The sequence below is a fragment of the Osmerus eperlanus genome, chromosome 8 (genome assembly GCF_963692335.1).
Source record: "Osmerus eperlanus chromosome 8, fOsmEpe2.1, whole genome shotgun sequence".
NCBI lineage: Eukaryota > Metazoa > Chordata > Actinopteri > Osmeriformes > Osmeridae > Osmerus > Osmerus eperlanus.
Window position 1 is genome coordinate 4,545,852 of NC_085025.1, and position 12,883 is coordinate 4,558,734.

Consider the following 12,883-nt stretch of genomic DNA (forward strand, 5'->3'; position numbering starts at 1 on the left):
TGCTGTGTTGACTGAAAGCTGGAAACCCTTTGATGCACGGTTTCAATGCATGCAGATCCCCAGTTTGTGGTTCCAGACCTGGCATGAACAGTACCAGAGAACTGGGTTTGTTCTGGGTCAAGCTATTCTCTGGAGCTGCAGAATGATGCAATGTCAGCAAAGGAAATCACAGAAAAACACATCAGAGAAACCACAAAAAACACTTGCTGACAGTTTCTCAGACTCTCTTTGGACTTGTGGGTTAGCGCGGACATACAGGCATTTCATGCGACATGCTGAAATCTTACAGAGTGAGTGCAGCTTATCAGATAGTTATTAAGGGTGGGGGAAAAAATAGATTCACATTTGAATCGCGATTCAGTCTTCTAGCAATTCACATCAATTCACAAATGTAAAAAATTATGTTGGATAAAAAAATAGCGAATCGATTTCTTGACCCCAAGAATCAATTCGAATCGAATCGTGAGGTACCAAAATATAGTTATCATCTCCAGAACAATTATGGGTATCTGTTACTGATATCTGAGTAGACAAATAGCAATAACTGAATGATTTGCAGATAACGAAAGTGAGATGGAAGAGAAAGAGAGAGGGCGAGAGAGGGCGAGAGAGAAAGAGAGAGGGCGAGAGAGAAAGAGAGACGGCGAGAGAGAAAGAGAGAGGGCGAGAGAGAAAGAGAGGGGGCGAGAGAGAAAGAGAGAGGGCGAGAGAGAAAGAGAGAGATCATGGCCTGAATCTGAGCAGACAGAATTATGACCCAAAGGGTCTGTTTCAGCTGGTTCAAGACTAGCTTGTCATTTGGCTTTCCGGGTACTGCTGGAAATGTAGTGTTATCATCTGTGCTTGGTTGTTGAACCTCCTATAAACTGCACATGTGACATTCTTTATGGCGGTTTTATGTCAGCTGAATTGGAGACATATGGCTTTAAAGGAGATAGCACAGGTAATATTCACCATTAGAGAAAATTATATGGCAGAGGTGCAATAAAGGCTGCAATTTTCAAATCATAGCACTACCTGTCCACCCCTATCAGATCAACGAAATAACAGATTGGAAGTAGGTTGGTGATACCCAAAGTCAACAATGGAAAAAAATTATATGAAGAACATTTTATTATTTTATTTTTTACAAATAATGGCAAACAGTGCAAAGTGTTTGAATTCAAACAGATCTATATTCAGGCACATAATCAGGTCTTCACTTATTAGACAGTCCATCCAGCCAGAAAGCATACAGTACTATCCATAAAGTTCTCTTTTAACTATTTCCAACCATAAATAGACAATGAACAGGGCAATGAAAACAGATGACATGTTGATATCAGAGCTGGGTAGTCTTGAGTAAACACGCAGACAGGCCGACACGCTACAAGCACCACGTCTGAGCATAGTATCTCAGTGGGCCCTTTATAGAAGTAACAGGTGTGTCAATAAGCCATGCTCAGAACCAACTCACTCTGTCTGCCCCATGTAAACACAGCAAACATAGGCTACTCTCGCTCTGCACTCTCGGCAACCCACAGATAGCTACCATCTGAAGACAGATGGAGTACAAACAGGAGGTCAAACGGAGGCTTAGGAATAGAACAGTGGCCAGTTGAACAAGTAGAATTGAGAAATTAAAAATAAGACTTTAAACAAATAATGTTTGAAGATTGATTACCCCCCTTTTTCTTTTCTTTTTTACATTTTATAGGCAAAAGTAAAAAGGGAAGGCCTTAATTTGAGTCTTTCTGTCATGCATGGCTTCCTGGTGGGGATTGATTGAGCTCTCATTTTAAAGATATAGGCCTACAGCTTTTAGCACGTAACTTGATTCTGAAAACAATTTTACAACAGAAAATCAAGTATGCGTCCAATTGTTTTCCAAATGGAACTGTAATAACATGTTGAACGGGGGACGGGTTGTTTTCATCCTTATTCTTTAAGTATAACTTATTTTAGAGTTCTCTTCCCCTGGAACAGATTTCATGTTCCAAATGAGGGGGGCTGTCGCTGTCTTGGTGTGTGGGGTTGCATCAAATTCCCCTTTTTTGCTCTGTTAAATTGCTGCACCAGTCCACAATTGACCGGTGGGGATCTCATTCTATTATGACTGTAACTGTTAGCTGCTCCTGGTATTCTCTAATCCCTGCTCTCCTCTCTCTGTCCCCCCCCACACACATCCCTTGTGGTGTGGGGGGTTTGAGTTGTCAGCACCTGCCTGGTCGTCGGTCAGCCAACGCTGGACCTGGTCGCGAGTCTCCCGGTCCTGTCCTACATCTATAAAGTTGAATAATGGATTTTGGTGTTTTAAAAACCCATCGACACTGTATGACTATGTTTAGCCTGTGTTCTGCTCCTCTCTCCCACCAACCTTCTCTGGAGAAGGGGATCCCTCTCTGAATTGCTCCTCCCAAGGTTTCTTCCATTTTTTTTCTCCTGTTGAGAGTTTTTTGGGAGTTTTTCCTTGTCTTCCTTGAGGGTTTAGGTTGGTTGAGGGGCAGTTCTATGGGCATATGTGAAGCCCTCTGTGACATGCTTGCGTGTAAAAATGGCTATACAAATACATTTGATTTGATTTGTTGAAGGAGAAGACGGGACAGTCTCCCATCTACAGACTATAAACGGCATGCCCTGCCAGTCTCTCTCCAGATAGTAGGCAGAAAATAAAATTGTAACCATAGTTTGCGATCAAATAGGCCTAGCACATCCGATCAGATAATTAAAAAAACACAGTGTTCGTATATTGGCAAAACATCGGGAACAGCTAGCTACTGCATCCATGTACACCCACTCAGCCTGTCTATCTATGCACACGCGCGCTTTCTAGGATGCAGATTTCTTAGGATGCAAAATTCAACAGCAGTTTTATTAGAGGGTGGAAATTCGTCCAATCACCAATGAATAGTGTATAGGCCATCAAATTATGAGCGTTTTTAACCCTATGGCGTGGGAAATCCTATATGCAATTCCCGTGAGATGCTTAAGGGTAGGCCTATGGAAAAGAATAAGCCAATTTTACGGATGCAGGTGTGTGTGTGAGAGAGAGAGTGAGAGAGCTCATTTACATACAGCTGAATAGTTATGTCTCCCCCGCACATGAAACCCGCATGAGAACGAAGAGAGGGGGCACGCGTCCCAACAATAGGAGGCACGCTGCCGTTGAGCTGTAAAGACAGGGTGGGCAACATGCGGCACGCGCCGCTGAAAGACACTGGAGTAGCAAACCACTATAAAATCACACATAGCCTAGAATATTGGCAACATTAATTTTTTATTTGTAGTTGCTATGTGTGCAGGTGTTCGGTCACTTTTAGTACGTTTGATGTTTTCATAAATGTGGGTTATAATGTAGAAACCTAGGCCTAATTACTGGTGGAGTAACCGTTTGTCTTTCACAAATAAAAGCCTATAAATTATACTGCAGGGAAATAATGCCGTTCTGTTCTAAACGCACCTTGTGGGGAAAAAAAGAAGAAGACAAACGCGGTCAAATGAACCGACCTTTTAGCCGCGCCGCTGAGTAACCGGCAACCTTGGACCGGTTTGAATGGAGGCGCAAACATTTAAATGTTGATTTTTATTCTAAAGAAGTTTCATTTTGCCTGCCTGTCTGAATCAAAAAGTGTGTGGAAACAGTTGAGCGTTGTTGTGCGTCCTCCTCCCACGCGTAATAAATAGCCTACATCAACAGATGCCAGACTTGTTATTAATCGCCAAGTCGCCTACGATGGTCAGTCAGCATAGCGCTGCTGGGTATTAAATGTGTATATCATTGTTGTTGGGTAGAGGGGGTTGAATATGTAAAAGGGGCGGCGTTTGCGATTGATTGACAGTTTATGTAATGAGCACCACAGCGTAAGTCTATAAATTGAAGGAGGCGATACTCCACACTTCATTCACGAGTAATAAGACGACCGTTGTACATCCACGGCGCAAGATTGACGCAGCAAAAGTAGCACCAAAAACAAGCCAGTGGCACCAACCCAACACGAACCGACGTAACAATTGTGGAGTACTGTAAATGCAAGGTGCTTAGAGGTCAGAGAAGGATCAGACGTGGATATTGGTCTCGCTTCACCGCTTGGATAACCTGGGAATACGAGACGCGTCCTGGTGTTTTGGCACACTCAAAAGGGAGCTAAGGACACGCGGAGAGAGCGCGAGGAAGGATTTATACCCTTTTGTTGATTGAATTCACTCTTTTAGATTTTACTCCAACACATTGGAATTGTGGGCATTTTGGGGATATATTGGCGGGTGACGCGGCTGCCCTGGAGAAGTGAAAAGGATGGCAGCTTGGTTCACCTTTACCATCGCATTCAGCACTACGATACTCTCACAGGTAACAAGGAATTCATCTCCCTGGAGATCATGCACAGCAACAAGCAGATCTAGCCAGAGAGCCATTTGTTTGTAACAAAAATGCATTCGCTATAGCTATATTTAAACAATGTATTTTTTCTTTTCCTTTTAGGTATTTGGATCTGGTGTATTTGAGCTCGACCTTCATGAATTTAAAAATAACAAAGGACTGCTGGCGAATGGAAACTCGTGCAAACCCTACTGCAGGACTTTGTTTCGAGTGTGCTTGAAGAACTACCAAGTAGTGGTGTCGCCAGGTGACTGTATTTTTGGAAGTGCCGTGACACCGGTGCTGGGGACCAATTCGTTCAGCGCAATGGACGGTGGCACTTTTAGCAGACCTATTCGACTGCCGTTCAACTTTGGGTGGCCGGTAAGATTTTTTTTTACGTGTATCATTTGTTATGTTTCAGGCTGTGTTTAAGGAGTGTTGTTGCTCAACGGGACAGTTGTTATATTTGCAGGTCGCACTCGCAGGCCTAGTTAATCCATCAGGTAATACTCGATGAATAGGTACTAAGGGATGTTGTTTATCTCAAGTAGCAAATTGGCTAAACAGATGCGTCTTATGACACGTTTAAGTCATGTGTCTTTATGTGTAGCTAATGTTTAGAGCAGATGCCTAAATGAGCACCAATGTAGATTATTGTGCTTTCAAATTGGAAAGAGAAAGTGGGGTATTCGTGCTCATGCTGTGAATATCGTGTTTGAATGCACTTTAAATCATATGTTTAATATTATTATTTTTCACCTCCAGGGATCGTTTTCGTTGATAATTGAAGCTTGGCATTCACAGTCTGCAGATCAACCTGTAGGTAAGTGGATACATGGCCACTAGAGGGCGACGTTTCTACACATTTCACTACGATACTATAACTAATGTTTTTGAACACTTCAAAGAAAGGTATTCCACCCTTTACAGTACTTATCAGCTCACTATAAATGATTCATGGGAACCAGTCGCATATTGTTCTCCGTATTTTTCACATTTTCACGCCTCTGTCCTTTGTTGTCTGTTTAAAAACACCTTTTTCATTCTTATACTCAAACACAATTGAACTTCCTTTGGTTTATTTTTGGCGTGGGAAAGAGTTCTGGGCTTTGGTGAGAATACTCAGGCCCTGCCAAAAGCCACTGACTACATCTTCCTGTATTTTACACCTTTGGAAGGCAGGAGAATTCTTGGGAGTGTTTCATCTTACAGGAAGGACTAGGGCATTTTAATCTACATTCATCCTTTATCACAGCCATAGTGGGTTAAGGGCTTTTGTAAGGCGAACAACTGCATTAAGCTGTTGGGCACGAAGAAGAATGTGTTTGAATTGGTATGAAGAGAATGGATCATGGTCACGTAAATCATGCTATGATCTAACTTTTTGTCGGGGGGCCCCTAACTCTTACATTTCTCCTCTTTTTTTCTTTCAGACATGAACAATGAGGTATTGATCGGCTTCTTCGCCGTGCAGAGGCAGTTGGGCGTAGACAGCCAGTGGTCTCAGGACGTGTTGAGCAGCAAGCAGACAGAGCTACGCTACTCCTACCGTTTCATCTGCAACGAGAATTACTACGGAGAAAGCTGCTCCAAGATCTGCACGCCCAGAGACGACCGGTTCGGCCACTACACCTGTAACCATGACGGCCAGCTGTCCTGTCTGCCCGGGTGGAAGGGAGACTACTGCGAAGAACGTAAGCCACCATGACAACCACCACTCTCTCTTTGGTGTTGGTCACTGTCTCACTACGTGCACTGGCTTAGCCTAGATATGTGTCGACTCAGTCTCACACCTGTCTTGGGCGTTATTCGCTGTCTTCGCTGGTGATGCAGTATAGGCGTGGTGTGGGCTGTTATCGAGCCTAATGTATGCGGCTGTGTGACATCATCCTCTTCAAGTATCGTGGGTGACAGTGAAGGCGTAGGCCTTTAGGTGGCTGCGTGTACAGTAAGTGTACCAAGGCCTTAAGTGTGGTCTTTCGTGGCAAATGGAGTCGGCATGTGTTTCTTGATTAATTAGTTGAGTACACTTAGCTTGATTGTTAGGAGCAGCGGTGGAAGATTCAGTCTCAGACTCTTACTGTTGTTGTGTCTATGCCTTCTGGCGACCTGAAGGCACTAATATTGCTTGGTGTCTGACTCTTGTTATGAGGTACATGTTTTTGTATGTTATTGTGTGAGCAAAAGATTCAGGAAGTTGCCAATGAATTAGGTCAACCTTCTAGGCTGGAATTGAAGCCTAGGAATTCGTTTTGGAAGGGAGCTGACCAGGGATGGGTGGATGAGTTTTATTGAAGAGTGGAAACATATTGTTGCTTCAAATGTGTTTGAAGTAAGCCTCAGTCATTACACTCTCAAATACTGGGAGTATTTCTTCGTTTTGGAGGTTCCTGAATGGAACTCTAATTGCACGGGGCCTGGTGCCATTTGGCTAACAGTACAACAGGCGTATGTGTACAGGCCTAGTTTACCAAAACAAATGAATCAAAGGCCAGATTGAAGGATACATCATGAGGATAATCGTTACCATGTGCTGAAACCGCAGGGTGACTGCGGATCTGTCATCGATGTCACTTGGCGGTAAAACGAGTTCTATTTTGACTGTGGCACCAAATTCTAACCAGATGGGATCACGTGTCGTAACATCAATCTTTTAAAGCGGCCATGGGATAAGCACGTGCGAAAGATAAATTAGGTCATTCATACACTAAAACTCAAACTACACGTCTTTGTTTCTCTTTTTATCTATCTTCATTTATTTCTCTATTTTACTCGTACTGCATGGTAAACTTTGTGTAACACACTGGAACGCGCGTGCCAGGTAATTTAATCCCTGAACGAACGAGCGTCCCTTGAAGTAGCCTGGGCGGCAGCACGCGCCAGGGTTAATCGCAGCATTATTATCCGCCACACGCCAACGAAAATGGTAGTCCTCCTATTGTTGAATGTGCGGCGTAGCAGCTGCATATGTGGTTCGCGCAAACTACAAACAACAATAGGGACAGCTGTCTGCTATTGAAAGCAAGCATCTGTTAGGGACTAACCGGCCGTTTACCGTCGGTCGCCTATCGGATCCAAACCAGTGTCATCCAGGCCAACTGTATGTCTGACAAGTTTAGCACATGTGGTTTGCTTCATCCGGAAGCGAGCCCGGAACATGATCCAAAGATGAGAGACTCCAGAACTGGAGGCTTATAGGCAAAATGTTATTATCGTTGTTAAATGTTGATTTTGCACACTACTAGAATCCGACCATAATTATCTAACAGACAGTATCCTTGAGCCTTAAACATTTTAAGGCAACAGTATATTTTCTTATTTACCGATGAATTGACGTAAGAATGATGTGAAATAAGCAAGCCGTATTTGACATAAGTGATGTTATTTCTTTGATGACTAATTTTTTATCTGTGTGTGTCTGTCTTCAGCGATCTGCCTGAAAGGCTGCAGTGAGGGGAATGGGAACTGTTCCATGCCTGGAGAGTGTGTGTAAGTACACCACAATGATGGATGATGATTTGGATGACGAGGATCTGAAGTGTGAGTGTGTGAGCTGCACATTTGACAGGATCAAAGTAGCTGGCTAAAAGCTCATTCTGATCTCCCATCAACTCTTCAACAGAAAAAGAACACCCACTTTCATTCCTGTTGGGGAACAGTTCGCCTGCACAAGCATGCAGCCAGTCACATAATGTCAAACTCACTCTCTCTCACACACACACACACACTCTTACTCGGTCACTCACACACTATGTGAGAAAATTCCTGGCTGTCTAGTTCATTCCTCTCTTCTTTGAAAGTCGTGAGGAGGCAGGGGGTTACTTAGCGCTGTGCAGGGAATTTGATTTCACTGTGAAACATGAGAGAAGAGAACCATTCAGCTCTGTTGTTCTGGTTACTGTCCAGACTCTAAGCCTGTCTAACACACAGCTCTTATCTGTAGCTTTGAACTGGGATAAATAAACTGTATGTGGATGCACTTGGTCTACCATCGTCAATTGCATGGTCATAAAACTGTGGTCGATTAAAACACGGCCCAAAAAAACAGGTCAGTTTAGTAAGTAGACTGCACTGGGTTATGTTCGCTGATGAATGCTTGTTTTGAGTGTGGTCTGGGACAGTCTGTGTCCGTGTTGTGGGGTGAGTAGTAGACACTGACCTCAATGTGTGTTGTGTCTCTTAGATGCAGAGACGGCTGGCAGGGGATGTTCTGTGACGAGTGCAAGAAGTACCCAGCCTGTAAGCACGGTACCTGCCAGCAGCCCTGGCAGTGTAACTGTAAGGAGGGCTGGGGAGGCCTGTTCTGTGACCAGGGTAAGAACAAACAAGCCCAGCTTACATGAGCTAGTCTTTACTCAAACTGTACCTCTCAGGCTCAGTCTGCCAGACATGGATGAAGCCTAGGCTTAGACTAAAACCGTTGACCGTGAATCTCTTCATCTCCCCTCCCAGACCTGAACTTCTGCACCCACCACCGCCCCTGTGTGAATGGGGCCACCTGCATGAACACGGGTCAGGGCAGCTACACCTGCACCTGCCTGCCGGGGTTCACAGGGGTCAACTGTGAGCTGGAGCTGCAGGAGTGTGACAGCAACCCCTGCAGGAACGGAGGACTCTGCACGGTGAGGCTCTTCACCACAGCCCTCACGCTGCTCTGCCCCGACACACTGGACTACGGCACTGAACCAAACTTGACTTTTCTGTTGTTTACCCTATAATACATAAGACTGTCACTACACGGCTGACTAGACAGCTTGGCAGAAACATAAATATGCAGAAATGTCACCCAAAGCAAGAGGACAGTTTTATCTATTTATTTTTATTTTTTATCTTTAGACTTATCTATGAGGGATGTGTTGAAATGACTGACTGTCGTGTGTGTGTGTGTGTGTCCTGCCCTCCCCAGAACCTGGACCCAGGCTACGTCTGCTCCTGTCCCAAGGGCTTCGCAGGGACTCACTGCGAGGAGAGCCATCTGGTTTGCTCCGACTCCCCCTGCTTCCACCACGGCTTGTGTCACGAGAAGGACAACGGGCGCAGCTACGTGTGCGAGTGTCCCCGCGGCTACACCGGACTCAACTGCGAGAAGAGAGTGGACAAGTGCACGTCCCTTCCCTGCGCCAACGGTACGCCCCCTTCCCCTCTTTGACCCCCCCTTCCCCTGTCTGATTTCCTCAGGCTGGACATGGTGTGGAACAACAGGAATCACTGGAAACTCTGTGTCTGTCCTCCATGTAAACACGCGGTGGCTTCCAGCACTGTGGCCTGCGTGTCACCAGCGTAGGCTGCTGTGGATGTTGAGGGGAAAAGTCTCAAATGTTACTTGGGTTTGGTTCCTCTGGTGACTCAAACGCTCGGAAGTTGACAGGACTGGTTTTGTGGTTTTGAAAGATCTGTGCAGGTTTGATAGCTTGTAAGATCAGCTCATTTGCGAGGCTGTGATCGTTTTGTTTTCTCTAAAACGTACAACTCACAATGCCATGTTCTTCGCCTGTCAGTTCTGCACATGTTCCTGCTGTCTTTTGATGTTCTAAGCCCTGTCTTCTCCACAGGTGGTCTGTGTGTGGTCCACAGTGGCGTGCGTGTGTGTAGCTGCAAGGCGGGCTTCGCCGGCATGCACTGTGAGGTCAACATCAACGAGTGCGCCGGTAACCCCTGCATCAACGGAGGCACCTGCCTCGACCGCATCAACGACTACACCTGCGCCTGTCCCCCAGGCTACGCCGGACGCAACTGCGACAGACCCCTCGAGGAGTGCTCCCTCCAGCCCTGCCTGAACGGGGGTGTCTGCACCGGGGGAGGGGGTCCCGGGAAGACCCCTCCCACCTGCATCTGCCCCTCAGGCTTCACCGGCCCCCGCTGCCAGTACTTTGCTGTGACCCTGCCAGTGGGCGGGGAGATCCAAGATGGCTTCCAGTGGGCAGCAGTTTCCCTGGCTGTGGGCCTGGTGGCCCTGCTCATGCTGCTGTGCATGGTGGGCCTGGCCCTCAGGCACATCCACAGGCAGGCCAACCGGGAGAGGGGAGACGGGGAGACCATGAACAACCTGTCTGACGTCCAGAGGGATAACCTGATACCCGCCTCGCAGCTGAAAAACATCAATCACAAAGTGGGTCTGGAAGTGGACTGCGACTCGGACAAGTCATACTTTATCCATAAGAACTATCACTTAGACTCTTACAACTCGAAGTCGAAAGAGTTTAAGGACGACAAATCGCAAGAGGATAACAGTCACGTCTACAACAAGTGTTTAGAAGAGAAAATACCCTTAAGTAGAATGTACAGGTGAGAGGACATGTTCTGGCCTTCTTTAAACTGCCATTATTCTGCCACATTATTCCCTGTGGTTTCCTGCCTTCTCTTATATATTGCCTGCCTGATATAATGTGCAGTGGGGGAGAACTCAAAGCAGTAGAAAATGGTTAAGTGTGTCAAAGGTGAAAACCATTCATAGTGGTTTAGTATTTTTCTATAGGTTTCATGGCGTTTCTGTTTGTGACAGGAGGAAATTAGTTATATTCATTTGTCACACTCACGTCTAACCACAATGTCACCATGTGTTGTCAAAAAAAGAGAAAAAAATATATATATACTATTTTCAAACCTAGACACCATTCCCACTTTGTACAGTTCAGATTAAACTCCTTGCGCCCTCCCCTCCGCCACGATGCAGTGCTGTGCCATGTCCTCCATGTGCTTCTAGTTTGTGTTAATGTGGAATGTGATTTGTGTTTGCAGTGATAAACCGGAGTGTAGGATATCAACGATATGTTCCACACCAGACTCCATCTACCAGTCTGTGTTCGTTATAGCAGAAGAGAGAAGAGAGTGCGTCATAGCGACCGAGGTAACAAGGAAACTATATTAATTTCCTTCTTCATCTCATGTATTCTATCACAGACGAATACATGTGTGTTTAATATCTGCTGACGGCAGTTATTTTACAGGCGTAGCTTACACATAATGGAACTGCTTTTATGCTTGTGTGCTTATACATCTTGAACTCCAGCCAAGACATCATATGGAGTAGTCACACGTGGCAATGCTTTCTCTAAACTGTAAAAGGCCACTGAATGGAATTACTGTTTTTAAAACTGACAATGTGAAGGCCTGGAAGGGGTATTATATATATACCTGAAATAAAACCGTTCACTTAACAGAGCTTCATTCCTCCATTCGGACAATTTTAGTCTCACGTGTGTTATGTTCGTAACTGGTGATGAGTTGGGTTGTGAATGGATATAGCTAAGCATAAGGGCAAAACATACCTTTTCTAATCTTTAGCAAATAGCAGGACTTGTCTTCTATTCCCGACTGCTTAAGTGTAATTCTGTTTCTCTCCTCTTTCCGAAGGTATGATTCTGAGAGGGGTATGCCAGCAAAGGAGAAATACACAATCGAAGCAGAATATTCTATTCTGGATTGTTTACAAAACCTGAGAAGAGACTGGAGATAGTTTGTGATGTCCACTGCTGTTCTGGAACACTTGAGATCTGAAGAAGAGGAAAGCGAACTGTACCCTCTTTCAGACTAAGAAACGCGCTGAGAACTTGACGTAGACTGAGCGTTTGTATACAAATGTGTACACAGTCATGGACCTGTTCACTTCTGGGAACGTTGAACCCACACTCGCTGCACCGGGTGTGGGGACTGACAAGAGGGGGTTCTGACCCGTCCTTGGCAGCCAGGGGAGGTGTCGGAGGAGAACACCTCTTATTCATAGTTGACCCTGCCTTATGGGATAATCATGGTGACTGACAGCCAACCAATCAAAAGGAGGTGCTTGAAATTCAACCCCCCCCCTGCTCTCCCCCAAAAGCTTCTCCAGCTATGCAAGACTCAGGGTTGAGCTGACCGAACTCAACGTCACCCATCAGAAATTAACCACACGAGAACTATGAATGTCTAAACAATTTTCAACTGTCTATCAACCGAAAATGACAGGTTGGACTGAAGATTGTATGCAGCCCAAAATCACTAAAAGCCTTAAAAGAGAGGATTTAAATGCTAAATGTGTGCCCTTGTCTCTCCTTGGATCATTTGCACTACAGAAAAAAACAGGGGAAAATACTTTTTAATCAACTGGGATTTTGAGAGAAGAACCACAGAAGCGCAATACTCAGTGCTGTGCCAGCAGGATACAGGAGAAAGGGAGTAGGACCGTTTTTATGCAACACAGCCCAGGAATACAAAGAGACACATGGGGAAGAAATAGACTGTCACACCACTGCCTGCCTATAATGAGTTTTGAAAAATACAGAACCAATAATGTAATTTTTTTAATGATGATCATTTCCAGAGTTTAATTTAAATATGACACATTGCTCTTTATATGTTTTATAATATTATTTTGTATATAATGCATATTTATAAAGACCAAACTTCTGAAGAATAAAACTTAAATTGCTTCAAAACTGTTTTTAATTTGATGTCAGTGAATGGAAAATGAAATTATTTTTGAGGTGTTTTCAAACAATGAAACTAAGTATAACTGATGTTCTTCTGTCTTGTGTATTTTTTTCAACTGGGAAGATGATGGGACCA

At 44.8% G+C, this 12,883-nt stretch overlaps 1 protein-coding gene across 1 annotated transcript; it reads left to right on the forward strand.

Annotated features, from left to right (window-relative positions):
• The first annotated feature begins 3,894 nt into the window (after nucleotides 1-3,894).
• Nucleotides 3,895-12,449, forward strand: dll4 (delta-like 4 (Drosophila)). Its single transcript, XM_062467746.1, has 11 exons — nucleotides 3,895-4,327; nucleotides 4,460-4,720; nucleotides 5,105-5,162; nucleotides 5,773-6,033; nucleotides 7,768-7,828; nucleotides 8,523-8,653; nucleotides 8,792-8,961; nucleotides 9,246-9,465; nucleotides 9,892-10,624; nucleotides 11,078-11,186; nucleotides 11,693-12,449. Exons 1-11 carry the CDS (start codon nucleotides 4,274-4,276, stop codon nucleotides 11,696-11,698), a joined length of 2,064 nt encoding a protein of 687 aa, XP_062323730.1. The 5' UTR covers nucleotides 3,895-4,273; the 3' UTR covers nucleotides 11,699-12,449.
• Nucleotides 12,450-12,883: the final 434 nt, after the last annotated feature.